The sequence below is a fragment of the Heptranchias perlo genome, chromosome 5, assembly GCF_035084215.1.
Source record: "Heptranchias perlo isolate sHepPer1 chromosome 5, sHepPer1.hap1, whole genome shotgun sequence".
Taxonomy (NCBI): domain Eukaryota; kingdom Metazoa; phylum Chordata; class Chondrichthyes; order Hexanchiformes; family Hexanchidae; genus Heptranchias; species Heptranchias perlo.
Genome location: NC_090329.1, coordinates 58,790,129 through 58,811,703, shown reverse-complemented (window position 1 = coordinate 58,811,703; position 21,575 = coordinate 58,790,129). Strand labels below are relative to the sequence as shown.

The 21,575-nt window shown below is 41.8% G+C and overlaps 1 protein-coding gene across 1 annotated transcript in view; it reads left to right on the top strand.

The window, feature by feature from the left end:
- cad (carbamoyl-phosphate synthetase 2, aspartate transcarbamylase, and dihydroorotase) overlaps positions 1–21,575 on the top strand; it is a 96,346-nt gene that overhangs the window by 11,351 nt on the left and 63,420 nt on the right. The window contains exons 3-8 of the mRNA XM_067985271.1: positions 1,346–1,475; positions 6,209–6,351; positions 10,708–10,849; positions 12,660–12,831; positions 17,103–17,288; positions 19,759–19,871. Coding sequence (XP_067841372.1) covers positions 1,346–1,475; positions 6,209–6,351; positions 10,708–10,849; positions 12,660–12,831; positions 17,103–17,288; positions 19,759–19,871 — 886 coding nt within the window. The remainder of the gene's footprint in view (positions 1–1,345; positions 1,476–6,208; positions 6,352–10,707; positions 10,850–12,659; positions 12,832–17,102; positions 17,289–19,758; positions 19,872–21,575) is intronic.

Sequence of the window (21,575 nt, the reverse complement as noted above, 5' to 3'; positions counted from 1 at the left end):
TTTCAAAATTTGCGGATGACACCAAATTGGGGGTATAGTTAATACTGAAGAGAACTACGACAAAATACAGGAAGACATTAATAAACTTGTGTAATTGGCAAACGAATTTCAATATAGATAAGTCGATACTGGGACCACTGCTTTTCTTGGTATGTCTGTCGGTCGGCTGCGTCCAAAAGTGGCAGACAACACAACACGTGGAAGGGTAGTAAACAGTGAGGGGGCTAGTGATAGACTTCAAGAGGACATAGACAAGCTGGTGGAATGGGGGAAACATAGCAGACGAAATATAACTGAGAAGTGTGAGGTGATAGTTTTGTAGGAAAAATAAGGGGACCACATACTCCTTGGAAATTAAGAGTCTAAATGGGGGAGAGGAGCAGAGGGATCTGGGGTACAGATACACAAATCACTAAAAGTAGTGACGCAGGTTAATAAGGCCATAAATAAACTAAACACTAGAGGGATAGATTTGAAAAGCAGGGAAGTTATGTTAAACTTGTATAGAACCTTGGTTAGATACACTTGGATGCTATGAACAGTTCTGGTCTCCATATTATAAAAAGGACAGAGAGGCACTGGAAAATGAGCAAAAAAGATTTACTCGGATGATACCAGAACTGAGAGGTTATACTTACCAGGAAAGATTGAGCAGACCGGGGCTCTTTAGAAAAAAGACTGAGGGGTGACCTGATAAAGGTCTTTAAGATTATGAAAGGGTTTGATAGGGTAGACATGGAGAAGATGTTTCCACTTGCAGGGGAGACCAGAACTAGGGGCCATAAATATAAGATAGTCACTAATAAATCCAATAGGGAATTCAGGAGAAACTTCTTTACCCAGAGAGTGGTTAGAATGTGGAACTCGCTACCACAAGGAATATTTGAGGTGACTAGCATAGGTGCATTTAAGGGGAAGCTAGATAAAGACATGAGGGAGAAAGGAATAAAAGCATATGTTGATGGGGTTAGAGGAAGACAGGTGGAGGTAGGCTCACGTGGAGCATGGACCATTTGGGCTGGATGGCCTGTTTCTGTGCTGTGCATTCCATGTAATTCTATGAAGGATGCTGATAGTTGGCATCTGATGGAAGTAGAAGAGTTGGGCAATGTCCCTTCATTTTTATTCTCGGTAATGAGATTGGCAAATGGTTTCACCTGTTCATAGTGCAATGTGTGGCAAAGTGAAGGGGAAGTTTCCTTTGTACAAGGTTGAGTTATTTAACCCTTTGGACCAAGCGATTGGGTAGAATTCCTTTATATGAATAGGATGCACTGCATGAGCGATAGGCCCTTCATTTTGAAGTCGGTGAGTGGGTTTAATTTTCATATTTTACTTTTTTTAGTGGTTTGAATCTGCCAAAATTCATGCTGCGGCACTGGTGGTTGGTGAAAATTCACAGAACCCAAGTCACTGGAGCTCAGTTCGCTCATTAGACCAGTGGTTGAAAGAACAAGGAATTCCTGCATTGGAGGGTAAGGATCTTTACTCTTTTCTCTGCATTCCTGAATTGCTTAATTTTAAAAATATCAGTCAACTTCTATTGCGTTACACATGGGAAGCCAAAATGAAAATGGAGTATTTGGTTAAAGATGGGTTGGAGAGCAGGAGGGATAATTGGACTGAAGGGAGAGGAGAAGGTCAAGAGGAGGGAAGGGGAAAGGTGTGTATGGGGTAGAGGGGAGACAGGGATTCGGTGGCAAACTGTCTCAGCAGGTGGGGGGAACATAATACAGACTGCTATGGAAAGTTGACCACAGCATGTAAAGTTACGGCTAACTTTAACCTTGAGATGCTTAATCATAGCTACATACCTGCAAAATAGGTACAATAGGCAAAATAGGTACAAAATAGGTACAAAATAGGTACAATAGGTACTCACTTTGCATTTTTAATTTGTAATAGCTATATTCACATAAAATGCAAAGAAATGTTGGGACAGTTAAATTAATTCTTATGCTCAGTAGCAAATTATCAATGAGGCAATTGCAGCCAAGTAGTTCCTTCTATGTTAACTTGGCTGGATCAAATTAAGTGTTTGGTTTTAGGGACCAAGCCAGAGACCTTTTTATTTAGAGAGCAGTTAGTGACAAGGCTTTGGTAGTTAAATTGCTTACTTTACATGGCCCGCTGTCTGATTCCCAATCTTTGTGCTTGAGTAGGTGTGTTGTTGAAATCAGCTGTAGTTGTAGCTCAGATTAGCGACATAAACTAACTGGTTACTGTTGAGGAATCAAAAATAGGCTGGACAACAGTTCTTTTTAACATTAATTAAAACCTGATTGGCTTCTGTGGACTGTAAGTAACTAGTTTTGCTTCCCGCACCACTTAGATTAACTATAAATTCATAATTAGCACGAGGTGTTGAAGATCAGAATCTATTTGGTTAGAGTTAAGGAACAATAGAGGTGCCATTACACTACTGGGTGTATTCTATCGGCCACCAACTAGTGGGAAGGATATGGAGGAGCAAATTTGCAAGGAAATTAGTGATGCAAGAACTACAGAGTAGGGATAATGGGGGACTTCAACTATCCTAATATAGACTGGGATAGTAATAGTGTAAAGGGCAAAGAGGGGGAGGAATTTCTGAAGTGTGTTCAGGAGAACTTTCTTGATCAGTATGTTTCCGACAAAACGAGGAAGGAAGCGTTGCTGGATCTAGTTCTGGGGAATGAAGTGGAGCAAGTGTCAGTGGGGGAACATTTAGGGAACAGTGATCATATCATAAAGTTTAGATTAGTTATGGAAAAGGACAAGGAGCAATCTAGAGTAAAAATACTCAATTGGAGGAGGGCCAATTTCAGTGGGTTGAGAACTGATCTGGCCCGGGTAAAATGGAATCAAAGATTGGCAGGCAAAACTGTAATCAAATAATGGGCGGCCTTTAAAGAGGAGATGGTTCGGGTACAGTCTAAATACATTCCTACGAGGCGGAAAGGGTAGGGCAAACAAAGCCAGAGCTCCCTGGATGACAAAAAAAAGAGAGAGAGAGAGCGAGAGAGTAAGATGAAGCAGAAAAAGGGGGTGTATGACAGCTGTCGGGTTGCTAATTCAAGTGAGAATCAGGCTGAATAAAGTATAGAGGAGAAGTGAAAAAGGAAATAAGAGGGGCAAAGAGAGAGTATAAGAATAGATTGGCGGCTAAGGTAGAAAGGAATCCAAAAGTCTTCTATAGGCATATAAATAGTAAATGGATAGTAAGAGGAGGGGTGGGGCTGATTAGGGACCAAAAAGGAGATCCACGCACGGCGGCAGAGGGCATGGCTGAAGTACTAAATGAGTACTTTGCATCTATTTTTACTAAGGAAAAAGTTGTTGCCAAAGTCACAGTAAAAAAGGAGGTAGTTAAGATACTGGATGGGCTAAAAATTGATAAAGAGGAGGTACTAGAAAGGCTGGTTGTACTTAAAGTAGATGTCACCAGGTCTGGATGGAATGAATCCTAGGTTGCTGAAGGAAGTGAAGGTGGAAATTGCAGAGGTTCTAGCCATAATCTTCCAATCCTCTTTAGGTGTGGGGATGGTGCCAGAGGACTAGAGAATTGCAAATGTTACATCCTTGTTCAAAAAAAAGGTGTAAGGATAAACCCAGCAATTATAGTCCAGTCAGTTCAACCTCTGTGGTGGGGAAGCTTTTAGAAACAATAATCCGGGACAAAATTAGTAAGTCACTTTGACAAGTGTGGATTAATAAAGGAAAGCCAGCACGGATTTGTTAAAGGCAAATCATGTTTAACAACTTCATTGAGTTTTTTTGATGAGGTAACAGAGGGTTGATGAGGGCAATGCGGTTGATGTGTATATGGACTTCCAAAAGATGTTTGATAAAGTGCCACGTAATAAGCTTGTCAGCGAAGTTGATGCCCATGGAATAAAAGCAGCAGTGGCAGCATGTTTACGAAATTGGCTAAGTGACAGGAAACAGAGTAGTGGTGAACGTTTGTTTATCGGACTGGAGGAAGGTACACAGTGGTGTTCCCCAGGGGTCGGTACTAAGATCACTGCTTTCCTTGCTATATATTAATGACTTGGACTTGGGCGTACAGGGCACAATTTCAAAATTTGCAGTTAACACAAAAGTTTTTTTTTATCCGTTCATGGGATGTGAGCATCGCAGGCAAGGCCAGCATTTATTGCCCATCCCTAATTGCCCTTGAGAAGGTGGTGGTGAGCCGCCTCTTGAACCGCTGCAGTCCGTGTGGTGACGGTTCTCCCACAGTGATGTTAGGAAGGGAGTTCCAGGATTTTGACCCAGCGACGATGAAGGAATGGCGATATATTTCCATATGTACTTGGAAGGGTAGTAAACAGTGAGGAGGATAGTGATAGACTTCAAGAGGACATAGACTGGCTGGTGGAATGGGTGGACACAAGGCAGATGAAAATTAATGCAGAGAAATGCAAAGTGACACATTTCGGCAGGAAGAATGAGGAGAGGCGATATAAACTAAATGGTACAATTCTAAAGGGGGTACAGGAACAGAGAGACCTGGGGGTATATGTGCATAAATCTTTGAAGATGGCAGGACAGTTTGAGAAAGTGGTTAAAAAAGCATATGGGATCCTGGGCTTTATAAATAGAGGCATAATGTACAAAAGCAAGCAAGTTATGTTGAACTTATATAAAACACTGTTTTGTCCAATCTGGGCACTGCACTTTAGGCCTTAGAGAAGGTGCAGAAAAGATTTACTAGAATGGTTTCAGGGATGAAGGACTTCAGTTACGTGGATAGACTGGAGAAGCTGGGGTTGTTCTCCTGGGAACAGAGAAGACTGAGAGGAGATTTTATAGAGGTATTAAAAATCATGAAGGGTCTAGACAGGATAGATAGAGAGAAACTGTTCCCATTGGCAGAAGGGTCAAGAACTGGAGGGGACAAATTTAAGGTGATTGGCAAAAGAACCAAAGGCGACCTGAGGAAAAACTTTTATATGCAGCGAGTAGTTATGATCTGGAATGCGTTGCCTGAAAGGGCGGTGGAAGCAGATTCAATCGTGACTTTCAAAAAGGAATTGGATAAATACTTGAAGGGAAAAATTTGCCGGGATACAGGGGAATGGGAATAACTGGATTGTTCTTACAAAGAACCGGCGTGGTTTCGATGGGCCGAATGGCTTTCTTCTGTGCTGTAACCATTCTATGGTTCTGATGTAGATTGCCTCAGCAATGATGCTATAGCTAATCTGATGAACATGTGAAACCCAAGGTAAAATCATGTAAATTAATCATTTAATTATGCAAAAATGAGACCAAAACTTTCCAAACAAGTCTTGTTACTGTTGTTGTTTCTGCTTGTGATGACTGTTAGAAATTGCAAATTAAAAGAAGCAACAAAAACACTCTTTTTGGACAGATATGAGGTCATTCTTCTGATAAATGATCAAACAACGTGAGGCAATATTTGCTCTGTGCAAGCATGCTGCAACACTTAACAAGCATTGTGTTATGGGCAGCATCTGCCTGGACAACGAAAGAAGTTGCATTTATAAAATCAATGAGCCTTCCAACCAAAAGAAATGAGAAGGATCGCACAAAATATCTTAACATTAAAAGGCTGCCAAAAATTAAATCTGCTGATAAGAAGTCATGATACACTGATAGACTGATTTAAAAAAAAATCCAGGTAGGGCTTGTGGCAGCTAAATTGTTTTGCATATCCTTCAGCCCACTTTCTAATGCCTTTGCAGCAAAGGCTAAGTTGATCTGTTCTTCATCGACTTATATTAGGCAGAGAACACATCACAGCTTTTTTGTGTTTGAGTCTTTGGCCAACTGATGGTTTACAAATGTACGATACAAGTTGTGAATTGTATCCTGATCACGGACCTACAGGTGGAGAAGAATAATTGGAACCTGAACCTGCATTTTGTTTCACTAACTAGTTTACCATGCTATATTTTTATATCAATACATTTAAGTCAGAAACAATGACTTTGACCAATGAGCTGTTAGGATTCAAGGCCTTATTAATAGTTTTTGTTTTGCAGAAATGTTTTTAAAGATAAATTCAATGGCGTTATCAGCATTTTCTCTACATTTAGTATATTAGCACTTGCAGGGTCTAACTAGAAGTATTGCCTTTGTTAACATCAATGTCCTATATGTATGGAAAGTGGCAAATTACAGTAGTAGAGATCTAACCAATACACAGAGCCTCTTGAAGGTGGTATATGAAATAACAATACTACTTTCTTAAACTTATTAGGAATAGATACCAGAAGCCTAACAAAGAAGATTCGGGAGAAAGGCACACTGCTGGGAAAGCTTGTGATGGATGGGACAGACGAGAACAGTCTTCCTTATGAAGATCCAAACAAAAGACATTTGGTGAAGGAGGTTTCCATTAAGGTAAAAATTCAGGAGTGCAAAAAGATCATTGAAGACTTGTGCTCACTGTTCCTCATCATCTTTCCACTGAGGCCCATTCCTACTAAATCAGTAACTTATCCAATTTCATTTTGACTGCCTTAACTGAGTCAGCATTTACAGCAATAACAGCTTGCATTTATATAATGCTTTTAACGTTTTTTTAAAAAAATGTCAAGACGTTTCACAAAAGCATAAACAAATGAAATTGTTTGTTCATTTGTATTTGAGTTTATAATCATGTCCCCTTTTTGTGGACCTATTGCATCTCCGCTTCCATCAAATAAGTTCCCGTTGCTATTCTTGAAATTTCAATCGCCTGATTCTATTCCTACATCTCTGAACGCAGGCAGTGTATCTCCAGGACTGGCTCCTCTTCCTGTCCCTGCATTGTCACCACAGGAATCCACCCCCCCCCCCCCCCCCAAGGATCTATCCTTGACAGCCTTGTTGTCTTCAATTACATGTTGCCTCTCAATGATGTCATTCACAGGCACAGGGTCAGTTTCCATGTATGTGTTGGTGACACCCAGATCTACCTCTTCCGCTACTCCTCAGCCCCACGACGACCTCCCTGCCGTCAGTCTGCTTGGTCAAATTCAAGTCATGAATGTCCTATCGAACATCAGCAAGACTGAAGCCATAAACTTCACTTCCTTGCCACTGACTTCTTCATACTTGGGATGGAGCAGACCTTGGCATCGTGTTCGACCCACAACTGAGCTTCAGATCCAACATAGAATAGGATCATAGAATGGTTACAGCACAGAAGGAGACCATTTGGCCCATTGAGCCCGTGTTGGCAATCCAATTAGTCCCGATCCTCCACTCTTTCCCCGGCCATCCTTTCTATCACCAAGACTGTGTTTATTTTCACCTCTATGTTGCCCATCTCTGTTCCTACCTTGCGTCCACTGCTGCTGAAACCCTTATCCATGCTTTTGTCATCTCTAGATTCAATTATTCAGTGTCCTTCTTGCTGGCCTCCCATTCTCCTCCCTCCATAAACTCCAACTTGTTCAAAACTCTGCCGCTCATCTTCTGTCTCACACTAAATCTCATGCTCATCCTCATCTTTCTCTTATAAAGCCTCTATGGTCTTGCCCCACCCTACCTCAGCATGCTTCTCCAACTCTCTGATTTCTGGCCTTTTATTTGTGTTCCCACCTCCCCAACTCCACTATTTTTAGAGCTTTCAGCTGCACCGCTCTTGCTCTCTGAAACACTCTCCCTTGACTCCCTCTCCAACACTCTACACAGTTAAAAATGTTCTCTGTTGCCTGAAGACCAGGACATTTTTTTGCTGCATTCCTTAATCTTTCTCTTCCTAGCTTGGCATCCATTCCAACCCCCATCTGTGAAATGCCTTGGGATTGTTATGTTGAAGTTGACTTATAAATTCAGGTTGTTGTAGTGGAGAACCTGGTTCTGTTTAGTCCCTACCCACAGCTCCTGGGGAATTGGAGTTGGTGCAGTATTTAAAAGTATTACAGAATCACAATGCTACTTTAACGTGCCAGCCTTGTTAATTGTTCTTGGTCTGAGTAAATTATACTTGGTCCAGGAAATTTTAGTTTGAACTTGTAAATGTTACCACTTGAAGCTGCAGAGTCCCATAGAGGATACTTTAAAGCACTTGTTAAAAATCTTATTGAATAGACTGACCAGGAATGAGAATAGACTGGCAGCCAACATAAAAGGGAATCCAAAAGTCTTCGATAGGCATGTAAACAGTAAATGGGGTAGTAAGAGGAGCGGTGGGGCCGATTGGGGACCACAAAGGAGACCTACGCATGGAGGCAGAGGGGATGGCTGAGGTACTAAATGAGTACTTTGCATCTGTCTTTACCAAGGAAAAAGATGCTGTCGGATTCTCAATAAAGGAAGATATAGTTGAGATACTGGATGGGCTAAAAATTGATGAAGAGGAGGTACTTGAAAGGCTAGCTGTACTTAAAGTAGGTAAGTCACCCAGTCCGGATGGGATGCATCCTAGGTTGCTGAGGGAAGTAAGGGTGGAAATTGCGAAGGTACTGGTCATAATCTTCCAAATGTCCGTAGGTACGGGGGTGGTTCCAGAGGACTGGAGAATTGCAAATGTTACACCCTTGTTCAAAAAAGGGTATAAGGGTAAACCCAATAATTATAGGCCAGTCAGTTTAACCTCAGTGGTGGGGAAACTTTTAGAAATGATAATCTGGGATAGAATTAAGTCACTTGGATGAGTGTGGATTGATTAGGGAAAGCCAGCACAGATTTGTTAAAGGCAAATCGTGTTTTACTAACCTGAGATTGTTTTTTGATGAGGTAACAGAGAGGATAGATGAGGGCAATGCAGTTGATGTGTATATGGATTTTCAAAAGGCGTTTGATAAAGTGCCCCATGGTAGGCTTGTCATGGAGATGGAATAAAGGGGGCATTAGCAACATGGATACAGAATTGGCTGTGACAGGAAGCAGAGAGTAGTGGTGGTCTGTTGTTTTTTGAACTGGAGGGAGGTGTACAGTGGTGTTCCACAGGGGTCAGTGCGGGGACCATTGCTTTTCTTGATGTATGTTAATGACTTAGACTTGGGTGTACAGGGCACAATTTCAAAATTTGCAGATGACCCAAAACTTGGAAGGGCAGTGAACAGTGAGGAGGATAGTGATGGACTTCAAGAGGATATAGGACATGTGGCAGATGAAATTTAACGCAGAAAAATGCGAAGTGATACATTTCGGTAGGAAGAACAAGGAGGGGCAATATAAACTAGAGAGCACAACTCTAAAAGGGGTACAGGAACAGAGCGATCTGGGGGTATATGTGCACAAATCGTTGAAGGTGGCAGTGCAAGTTGAGAAAGTGGTTTAAAAAAGCATACGGGATCCTGAGCTTCATAAATAGAGGCATAGAGTACAAAAGTATGGAAGTCATGATGAACCTTTATAAAACACTGGTTCAGCCACAACTGGAGTATTGTGTCCCGTTCTGAGCACCGCACTTCAGGAAAGATGTGAAGGCCTTAGAGAGGTTGCAGAAGAGATTTACTAGAATGGTTCCAGGGATGAGGGACTTCAGTTACGTGGATAGACTGGAGAAGCTGGGGCTGTTCTTCTTGGAACAGAGACGGTTCACGGAGGTTTGATAGAGGTTTTCAAAATCATGAAGGATCTAGATAGAGAGAAACTGTTCCCATTGGCAGTAGGGTCAAGGACCAGAGAGCATAGATTTAATGTGATTGACAAAAGAAGCAAAGGTGACCTGAGGAAAAACTTTTTTACACAGCGAGTGGTTATGATCTGGAATGCACTGCCCGAGGGGGTGGTGGAGGCAGATTCAATCATGGCCTTCAAAAGGGAACTGGATGAGTACTTGAAAGGAAAAAATTCGCAGGGCTACCGGGAAAGGGTAGGGGGTGGGACTAGCTTGATTGCTCTTACATAGAGCCGGCATGGACTCAATGGGCCGAATGGCCTCCTTCCGTGTTGTAACCTTTCTATGAATATTTCACATTTTAAAATTGGAAGTATTTAAACTAAGTATATATATATATATATAATGATGGACAGCAGCAAGAGTAGCAAAGAAAAAACATGAATGGGAAAACTGTGATCTGTAACCGAAGGGGTTGGCAGCTGACGCCCCAATATCAGGGTTTCAGGTCATGTGGTGTGCTGCAGTGCCACACAGACTTGGAAGGCCCAAGGTTAGCCGATCTGTAAGAGCGGTGGGATGCAACAGTTAGCCTTAGTGGTTTAGGATTCCTGCTGTCCATCAGTATCCCTATCCTGTTGAATCGCATTTGTGAGGGCAGCATATAGCTTGCTGCTGAAAATAGAATGGCCACTTGGGTAAAGTACCAGAGGGCTGCTGGTGTTGTGATAGTTATACAAACATGAGGCACCTTCTTCAGGAGATGAGGAAAGAAAATTAGGCTTGGGGAGGAAAGAGAAGAGAATCGATAGCATTTAGGATACACAGTGTTCGGAATATTTGTGTGCCTTTGAATTTGAACCCTTTAGAAGTGCTGTTGGTGTATTTTGATCAGATATGGGTGCTTCGTTAACAAGACGGTCATTCGATGTAATCTTACCAAAACATCAGTAGGAATGTGTCCAAAATAGAAGTTTTGTCTTTAACTATTCAATTGTCCCAGTCATCCCCTAATGGTCACAACTCTTTGCTGCTGCACAGTGGTTTTATTTATGTGCATCTGAAAATATAACTCACATACCTACTTCCCCTAAAGGGTGAATATTTTCAAGAGTTTTTTTTGGTCAACCAACAGATTGTGTTTCTGTGCCTTAAGTTACAAAAGTGATCTGCAAAGGCTGTTTTCATTGTTTCACTCTTAGGAACCCAAAGTATACAATCCCTCTGGAAATTTGAAAATTATGGCAGTGGACTGTGGGATGAAGTACAACCAGATCAGGTCCTTGTGTCAGAGAGGAGCTTCTGTGACTGTGGTATCATGGGATTATCCTTTTGATAGTAAAGGTGAGCAGCAAGGATTCTTTATGCCATTACGTTATTGGAAATATTAACATTGTGAGAAACTATATTGGAGTACATCATGAGACAGTGATTAGTCCTTCCAAAATATTTATCCAGAAGTGAATATTAAGTTGTTTTCCCTGCCCTGCCTGCACCCCCCCCGCCCCCCCCAATCTCCATTGACCAGTGGGATATGACACTGAACTGTCCTGTGTTTTACCCGGCGTAAAACATTGAGCAAACACGAGCCGAGGCGTAATTACACTACGCCTGAATTTCCTCAGATAAGGGGGAACCAGTGGCGATAGCATATTTGGATCTTTAGAAGGCATTTGATAAGGTGCTACATAAGAGGTTGCTACACAAGATTAGGGCTCGTGGGATTGGGGGTAATATATTAGCATGAATTGAGGATTGGTTAACAGACAGAAAACAGAGCGTAGGAATGAATGTCATTTTTGGGTTGGCAGATTGTAACTAGTGGAGTGCTGCAAGGATCAGTGCTTGGGCCTCAGCTGTTTACAATCTATATCAATGACTTGGATGAGGGGACTGAGTGTAATGTATCCAAGTTTGCTGACAATGCAAAGCTAAGTGGGAAAGTAAGCTGTGAGGAGGATGCAAAGAGGCTGGAAAGGGATATAGACAGGTTAAGTGAGTGGGCTAGAAGGTGGCAGATGGAATATAATTTGGGGAAATGTGAAATTATCCACTTTGTATAGAATGGGCGTATATTCTCTTTTTAGAGTTTAGAAGAATGAGAGGTGATCTCATTGAAATGTATAAAATTCTGAGAAGGCTTGACAGGTTAGATGTGGAGAGTTTAGAACTAGGCATCAGTCTCAAGATAAGGGGTCAGCCATTTAGGACTGAGATGAGGAGGAATTTTTTCACTCGGGGTTGTGAATTTTTGGAATTCTCTACCCCAGAGTGCTGTGGATGCTCAGTCATTGAGTATATTCAAGACTGAGATCAATAGATTTTTGGACACTAAGGGAATCAAGGGATATGGGGATAGAGTGGGAAAGTGGAGTTGAGGTTGAAGATCAGCCATGATCTTATTGAATGGTGCAGTAGGCTTGAGGGGCCGTATGGCCTACTCCTGATCCTATTTTTTATGCTCTTATGTTCCTCGATCTTTTATGCCTGTCTATTAATCCCTGTGCCTGAACGCATCGCGGTTCGTTGTTATGGCTCCGCCCCTAGGCTAAAGACTCCTACACTTAAATTTCCTGCAATTGCGCTGGTTCAAAATGGGTGTAAAATTAAGTCCAGAATTTAGGTGCAGCAGGAAACAGTTACTTTTCTGGTGTTTCATTCTGATTTTTAAAAGCATCTTTCAAAAAAAAATTATCCTGAGAACCTTATTAATAATCTGACATACTGTTATTTTTTTGGCAATTGGTTATTTCTAGTATTGTAAACATATTTGGAATAAATGTTGAGTCAACTTAGAAATCTGCAAAAATTACATTTGAAATCAAAGTTAACCACTGGAAACTTTGCAATGATTGCTGAAACTGAATTTAAATGTTCATTGCATGGGAATTTTTTCTGTTGAGTTAAGACAACACACAACCATTTTGTTTACCCTTTCATGAGAGTTCTAAGCTATCAAAGCAAAGATAAGCACACCAAGATGATAATTGCAAAAAGTGGAAGAGAGAATTGGTACCTCCTCCACTCAGTAGATAATACCTTGAGTTTCAAAATTAAGGCCATGAATACCCATGACTACTATTTTGGAAAAGTTCTGGGAAAGGATTGATAATTATTTGAAGTTCCCACTGATAATTACTTTTCTGTTTTATAGAGTTTGATGGGTTATTTATCAGTAATGGACCAGGAGATCCTGAATATTGTCAACAAACAATTAACAATGTCAAAAAGATTATTTCTGAGGAAAAGCCAAAGCCATTATTTGGAATTTGTTTGGGTCACCAGATCCTTTCATTAGCAATTGGAGCCAAGACTTACAAAATGAAGTAAGTGAACTACTTAATAGACATGCATAGAAATTCTGTTTTTTTTTGTGTGAGGAATAAAGACTCAAGTATCTTTTCCCCCAGTGACCTAGTTGCTAAAGACGCTGCCTGCTTCAGCACTCTGATTAGAAGGTCCCAGGTTTGATTCTCAAACTGGCAGGGTTCCCATTCTTAATCAGTGAGTTGTGCTATGTGTAGATATTGAGTGAGGACAGGATTGGTCTTGGCTGTGGTACTTTCCACAGTTAGAAACTAGGCTGATCCTCGTCTACGCTCATAGTGAACAATTGGGCAAAGTTCTTGAGGGCTGCCAGTGCTGGTGGAACTGTACCCCCAGTAAGAATTGGTACCTGAAGTGGGAATGGAGGTGATGATAGAACACCTTTAAACATTGTTTTAAGCTCAATAGGCTGCAAACTGTATAATATTTCTCACGCATCAAACTATCATTGCCTAAGGGAATAAAAACAGAAAATGCTACAAGTACTCAGCAGGTCAGGCAGCATCTGTGGAGAGAGAAACAGAGTTAACGTTTCAGGTCGATGACCTTTCGTCAGAACTGGGTCGTCGACCTGAAACATTAATTCTGTTTCTCTATTGATGCTGCCTGACCTGCTGAGTACTTCCAGCATTATCTCTTTTTATTTCAGATTTCTAGCATCCACAGTGTTTGGCTTTTGATTGCCTAAAGGAAGCAAAGTCTTCCTCAATAAGACTCTTTTATTACATACAGTGCACCTCAATGAGGTGCTCTTTAGTTGTGTTGGTTCTTGCATTCAGTGCAACAAATGCGATCTAGTGAGTAATAAATAAAGCGCTTAAGATGCTATAACCAGCAACTTTGAAATTGATGTTAATGCAAATGGATAATGGTTATCGCTTTTAGGCCGATTATAAGTGACCTGCCCGTTTTAAACGACGTTTTAAGTGGTGGGGACTGTATATATGGATAGAAGTTTTTGGTTTACTTTAATGTTAATCATCCTAATGTGTTGAACCATTTTGCTAGCATCAGTATTTTCATTAAATTCTGCTATTTACGTACAAATTAAGACTCTTAACAGAGTGGTGAAAGAGATTTGGGGGAGCAATTTCATAGTCCATAAACATTTTCATGCACAAGTTCGAGCAGGACTTCTTCACTGCACAGGACCTCCAACCAACACTATACACCAGATACATCGACGACATTTTCTTTCTATGGACCTACGGTGAGGAATCACTAAAGAGACTACACGATAACATCAACAAGTTCCATCCCACCATCAAGCTCACCATGGACTACTCCTCAGAATCAGTTTCTTTCTTGGACACACGAATCTCCATCAAAGACGGGCACCTCAGCACCTCACTCTACCGCAAGCCCAAGGACAATCTCACGATGCTCCACTTTTCCAGCTTCCACCCTAACCACGTCAAAGAGGCCATCCCCTATGGACAGGCCCTGCGAATACACAGGGTCTGCTCAGACGAGGAGGAACGGGATGGACACCTACAGACACTGAAAGACGCCCTAGTAAGAACGGGATATGACTCTTGACTCATCGATCGACAGTTCCGACGGGCCACAGCGAAAAATCGGGTAGACCTCCTCAGAAGACTAACACGGGACGCAACCAACAGAGTACCCTTCGTCGTCCAGTACTTCCCCGGAGCGGAGAAACTACGCTATGTTCTCCGCAGCCTTCAACATGCCATCAGTGATGACAAACACCTCGCTATGGCCATCCCCACACCTCCACTACTCGCCTTTAAACAGCCACCCAACCTCAAACAAACCATCGTTCGCAGCAAATTACCCAGCCTTCAGGAGAACAGCGTCCACGACACCGCACAACCCTGCCACAGCAACCTCTGCAAGACATGCCAGATCATCGACACAGATACCACCATCACACGAGGGGACACCACCCACCAGGTGCACGGTTCATACTCCTGTGACTCGGCCAACGTTGTCTACCTCATACGTTGCAGGAAAGGATGCCCCAGAGAATGGTACATTGGCGAGACCGTGCAGACGCTGCGACAACGGATGAACGGACACCGCGCAACAATCGCCAAACAGGAGGGTTCTCTCCCTGTCGGGGAACACTTCAGCAGTCATGGACATTCAGCCACCGACCTTCGGGTAAGCATACTCCAAGGCGGCCTTCGAGACACACGACAACGCAAAATCGTCGAGCAGAAATTGATAGCCAAGTTCCGCACCCATGAGGACGGCCTCAACCGGGATCTTGGGTTCATGTCACACTACACGTAACCCCACCAGCGAACAAATGTTATCTGTTTTTAATATAACGGGTCATTGACTGTCTTCCTTCTCTCTCTCTCTCTCTCTCTCTCTCTCTCTCTCTCTCTCTCTCTCTCTCTCTCTCTCTCTCTCTTTCTCTTTTTTGGGGGGTTTGTATATTCGGTGGCCTTTTAGGTGACACCTCTCTGTCTGCTCACTGTGATTGCCTTGGCAACGGGCAGTAATCACCAGGCATTGTCCTGTGATTTTCAAATGCGAAGGATTCGAAAATTTCATTTCCACACTATTCACCTGAGGAAGGAGGAAGCCTCCGAAAGCTTGTGGAATTTTTAAAATAAATTTGTTGGACTATAACTTGGTGTTGTAAAATTGTTTACAATAGTCCATAAAGGTAGAAGTGCAGGTAGAAAAGGCTATAAAAAGGCAAATGGGATTCTGGGTTTGTACATAAATTGTTGAATATAAAAGCAAGAAAGTGATACACACTTTGTGCAAACCATTGATTAGGCCACCGTTGAAGTATTGCTTGCAGTTCTGGGCCCCCATTATAGGAATGATAATAGGAGAGCCATAGAAAGGATGTAATAAAATCACCAGACTAGTCTCTGGAACAAAAGATTATAGTTATGAAGAAAGGTTTAAAAAATTGGGACCTTTTTCACTGAAACAGGGACAGTTATGAGGGATTTGATCGAGGTTTTCAAAATTATGAAAGGTTTTCAGAAGGTAAGTCGTAGAGGATTATTTCCACTAGTTGGTGAATCGATGACCAGGAAGCGCAGATTTAGGATTATCACTGGATGAACAAAGAGGGATGTTAGAATATACTTTTATCACACAGGATTATTTGAACATGGATTGCTTCAGCACAAGTAGCTATTGAGGCAGTGGCTTCAAGATTACTTAAAAGATAATTGGATAAATATTTGAACAGGAAGAATATATAAAGATATATAGAAAGGGCAGGGAAATGAGTTTTGACAGCTCCAGTTGAAGCACTGGCACAGGCTTGGTCCAAATGGCCTCTTGCGTTGTAATTCCTGTGATTCTGTCTAATAGTGACTTTCAGCTTTCCAGTCTTAGTGTTTGTTTGTAATTTCAAAGAATTTTGTTTTTAAACCTTGAAGTCGTGTTTTAATTGCAAATTATTGTTCTGACAGATGATCTCCAAGCATTTATTTTGATTTTGCTGTAAAATTGTATTGACTAGTCTTATGCAAAAAAACGATAAGGAGACTTGGCTCACAAATATGATTTACTGTATATAAAAATGGAAGTTAATTTGCATGGTATTTAAAAGTATCAATTAATCTGCAAAAATAGTTAACTTCATTGTCGCTTTAGAATGTAATGTTTGTGAGAAAGGAGGTTGCTTTTAGCCCTCAGGATTTGATTGTGTTTCCATTGGTAAATAGATGCTGAAACTTTCTCAAGGTATATAATTTTGTAAAGTAAAACTACTTCACTTTCCTCCTCAGTTTGTAGTACAGTTCTGAATAAAGTATTTTCAATTGCCTTTTTATTCTTGATTAAAGCAGCAGTGATGCATATTTGGAGATTGAGGGCGTGACCTCACTTGCTAGCGCTTTGGGGACTAAATTCCAACTTTTTCACTTGAAGCAATCCAGTGCAGTCCTTTTTTAAAGGGATAATGTCTGCTAAAAATTGGTATTTTGAAATCGGATGTTTAAAATTTTTGATATCTTTTAAATTGCTGAGAAACTCAGAATAGGGATTGTGTGTCACTCTTGCTTAATTAACGATCTTCAGACCAGGAGCTTTTCCTCAATTCAAGACCAAAAATATTGCTACTTTTGATGCATGTTTAAAAATGTTGGTTTGTAACACATACAGAAACTTGAAGAATGGCTGGGCAGGAATCTTTGCGTACTATGTAATGTAATGAAGCAGATCGTTTGGTGATTAGTGATTATGCTAGGCTGTTGAGCAGTAGGATTTCTATTTTCCTTTGCATGCTGAACTTTTTCTGGAAGGACTACATTTATTTTTGTTTTGATAGGTATGGAAATCGTGGGCATAACCAGCCTTGCATTCATGAAGACACACAGCGTTGCTTCATCACTTCCCAGAATCATGGCTTTGCTGTTGAGCCAAGTTCTCTTCCACAGGATTGGTCCATTCTGTTCACCAATGCTAATGACCAGTCTAATGAAGGAATAGTTCACAACACTAAACCATTATTCAGGTGAGCACTTTGAAAAGCAATATATACTTCTCCTCTGCTCATAATTTTTGAGTTACAACAACTTGCATTTAATGTCGTAAAATGTCCCAATTTGCTTCACATCACATAGGTATAATCAGACAAAAGTGGATGCAGTGCCAAAGAAGGAAATATTAGGAGAGCTGACCAAGAGCTTAGTCAGAAGTGGATTTTGAGGAGGTGGAGTGGCTTACGGAGGGAATTCCAGACCATGGTTCTCGATGACCAAAGGCATGGCCGCCAATGATGGGGAGAAGGTGGGCGGGCTGGTGGGGGGGATGCACAAGAGGCCAGAGTTGGAGGAACAGAGAGTTCTGGGAAGTTGTAGGGCTGGAAGAGGATGCAGAGAGGGGGAGGGGCAAGACCATAAAGGGATTTCAACAAAAGGATAAGAATTTTAAATTGAAGGTATTGGGGGACCAGAAGCCAATAAAGGTCAGCGAGGACAAGAGTGAAGGGTGACCAGAACTTTATGCCGGTTTGGATATGGGCAGCAAGAGTTTTGGAAGAGCTAAAGTCTAGTGTGTATGGAGGATGGGAGGCCGGCCAGGAGAGCATTGGAATCGTTGAGTCTAGAGGTGACAAAAGCATGGATGAGTGTTTCAGCAACAGACGGACTGAGGCAAAGATGGGTGGTAGAAGATGGCAGTCTTTGTGTTGGAGAGGGCATCGGGTTGGAAGCTCGGCTCAAGGTAAAGTTATTGCAGTAGTTCTAAGTTTATGATACTGGCTTACATCATTTCAGTTACTTTTCTTAAATAGTTTTTTATAACGAAGTTTTATACTTGTTTATTGAGGGGTGTTTATATTAGATTCCTTTGGCTAAAGTAGAACAATTTTCATGAACAGAAAAGATTCACAAAGTATTTTTAATATTACAATATTAAAGTTTTGTTTTTTGTGCAATTCAATATTACAAATTTCTTGCAAGCCTTCTGTAAGTAAGATTTTTACCATACGGGAGTAAGCTGTTTAATTTATTGGTCCGACTGATTCACTTTCTTGGCCAGTTCTCATATGTTCTCAATGTCTGCCACAGGCTGTTTCCTGGCTGTGCTTCTCTCCATGATTTCCTTCTTCAGTCAGGGGTCCTGAGTTTGGGTTAAATTTAGATGTTGGATATTGGCATCTGGAGTTTGCCATCCTTCCATTGAATGAACACCTGCATCTTATATTGAGTTACATCGAAACGACAGCACAGAAACAGACCATTCTTCCCAACTGGTCTGTACTGCCCGTTTGTGCTCCATAATAGCCGCCTCCCTCTCCATTTAATCTAACCCTATCAGGATATCCTTCTATTCCTTTCTCCCTCATGTGCCTATCTAGTTTTCCCTTAAATACATCAATGCTATTTGCATCTAATGAACGTTTAGCGTGGCACGGTGGTGGTCATTATATACAGGACTGACGGAAAAGTATGTAATTTTTTCTAAGAGATAAATTTCTGCTACCTTAGTATTTATATTATAACTATCCAACGAGGTGGTTGAAGGTTTGAGATTGGGATATATATCTCTATTGAATGTTTTGTAAGTCATCCTGAAGGATCTAGGAACATCTGTGACAGGACAATGGCGATTTGCAATCGGGAGCTTTACCTGCAGTGTTGGTTGTTGAGAATTAGTGCAGTCATGGTATAGTAACAGGCTGTTTGGCCCATCAGTTTCTGTGCTAGTTATTTTCTCAGCATGTGCCATCTAGTCTAAACGCACTGTCCTGCTCACTCACCATACTTTTTAAAATATACCACTTTGTCAAGCAACTATCTAATTTCCTTTTAAAAATATTTATGGATTCTGCTGATTTTGTCAGAGAATTCCACACTCTAACCATCCTCCCATGTAAAGCAGTTTATTTCTACCTCTTTCCCCCAACTCTTCCCCCGCCCCCCCCCCCCCACCCCCACCCCGCATCTCAATTCTTTTTGCGATCATCTTAAAATTGTGTCCTCTCATTGCCATCTTGCAGACTAGTGGAAACAATCTGTCGCTGTTCACCAACTTATGACAAATCTTGAAGATCTCTATCAGGTCACTCTGAACCTTCTCAACTCTAGTGAAAAATGCCATAACTTTTTAAGTTTCTCTTTATAACTGTAACCCATCAACATCAGTGCAAGTGACAGAGCATCGTCACTATTGGATTGGGAGACTTGTAAGGTGTACAATTGAGAGAAATTCTCGGATCACCTGCTGAGGTACTGAAATGTGATTGTGTGCCTGTTTTATTTTTGCCCATGTTGGTGTATAAACACGCCTGTTAAGTTGGCCAAGAAGTGCTGATTGTTGCTGTGGTCTTCTTCAGTTGCACAGGTGCATTCCCTGAAGTGAGAAATTAAAATAATTTAAATTTAATATGCTGATTTATGGCCTCGTGAATTCCAAGAAACTGATATGATTTGTTCTCTCTTGCTGATCAAAGTTTCTCTTTCTTTTCCTACTATATTCAGTGTTCAGTTTCACCCGGAGCATATGGCAGGACCAACAGACCTGGTGGATCTTTTTGATATATTTTTAGAGTGTGTGCGCGATGTGAAGCTTGGAGTTCATTTAGATAAAACGGGTAAGAGCTTAGACACGAGACAGGTATGGGCCTGTAGCACCTCACAATTACATTTTTCAAATTGCGATGGAACCGAAAACTAAATGGGAGCACAGACACAAATAAACTTTTTTAATCCATTGTATACTGGTTTCTAAGTAATTCCCTACAAATCATAGGCATTCTGCTGGCTGAGAAGGCCCTAGGATATCTAAGTAGCCAATGTATTTATGACCTGTACCTTTATGACTTTTTTTTGTATTTTGAAGCCGAGCAGGGTGTAAGAGGAGAGCAGGGAACAGGCTATCCGAGATTGGGTATTGTGCAATGAGAAGGGGTTAATTAATAATCTTCTTGTGTGGGGTCCTTTAGGGAAGAGTGACCATAACATGATAGAATTCTTCATTAAGATGGAAAGTGAAGTCGTCCAATCCAAAACTAGGGTCCTAAATCTAAACAAAGGAAACTACAAAGGTATGAGGAGTGAGTTGGCTATGATAGATTGGGAAGTTTCATTAAAAGGCATGACGGTGGATAGGCAATGGCTGACATTTAAAGAACAAATGCATGAATTGCAACAATTATACATTCTTTTCTGGCCCAAAAACACAAAAGGAAAAGCGGCCCAACCATGGCTAGCAAAAGAAATTAAGGGTAGTATTAGATCCAAAGAGGAGTCATATAAAGTTGCCAGAAAAAGTAGCAAGCCTGAGGATTGAGAGCAGTTTAGAATTCAGCAAAAAAGGGCCAAGAGATTTATTATTTTTTATTCGTTCATGGGATGTGGGCGTCGCTGGCGAGGCCAACATTTATTGCCCATCCCTAATTGCCCTTGAGAAGGTGATGGTGAGCCGCCTTCTTGAACCGCTGCAGTCCGTGTGGTGAAGGTTCTCCCACAGTGCTGTTAGGAAGGGAGTTCCAGGATTTTGACCCAGCGACGATGAAGGAACGGCGATATATTTCCAAGTCGGGATCATGTGAGACTTGGAGGGGAACGTGCACGTGGTGTTCCCATGTGACTGCTGTTCTTGTCCTTCCAGGTGATAGAGCTCGCGGTGTTTGGGAGGTGCTGTCGAAGAAGCCTTGGCGAGTTGCTGCAGTGCATCCTGTGGATGGTACACACTGCAGCCACAGTGTGCCGGTGGTGAAGGGAGTGACTGTTTAGGGTGGTGGATGGGGTGCCAATCAAGCGGGCTGCTTTGTCCGAGATGGTGTCGAGCTTCTTGAGTGTTGTTGGAGCTGCACTCATCCAGGCAAGTGGAGAGTATACCATCACACTCCTGACTTGTGCCTTGTAGATGGTGGAAAGGCTTTTGGGAGTCGGGAGATGAGTCACTCGCCGCAGAATACCCAGCCTCTGACCTGCTCTTGTAGCCACAGTATTTATATGGCTGGTCCAGTTAAGTTTCTGGTCAATGGTGGCCCCCAGGATGTTGATGGTGGGGATTTGGCGATGGTAATGCCTTTGAATGTCAAGGGGAGGTGGTTAGATTCTCTCTTGTTTGAGATGGTCATTGCCTGACACTTGTCTGGCGCGAATGTTACTTGCCACTTATCAGCCCAAGCCTGGATGTTGTCCAGGTCTTGCTGCATGCGGGCTCGGACTGCTTCATTATCTGAGGGGTTGCGAATGGAACTGAACACTGTGCAATCATCAGCGAACATCCCCATTTCTGACCTTATGATGGAGGGAAGGTCGTTGATGAAGCAGCTGAAGATGGTTGG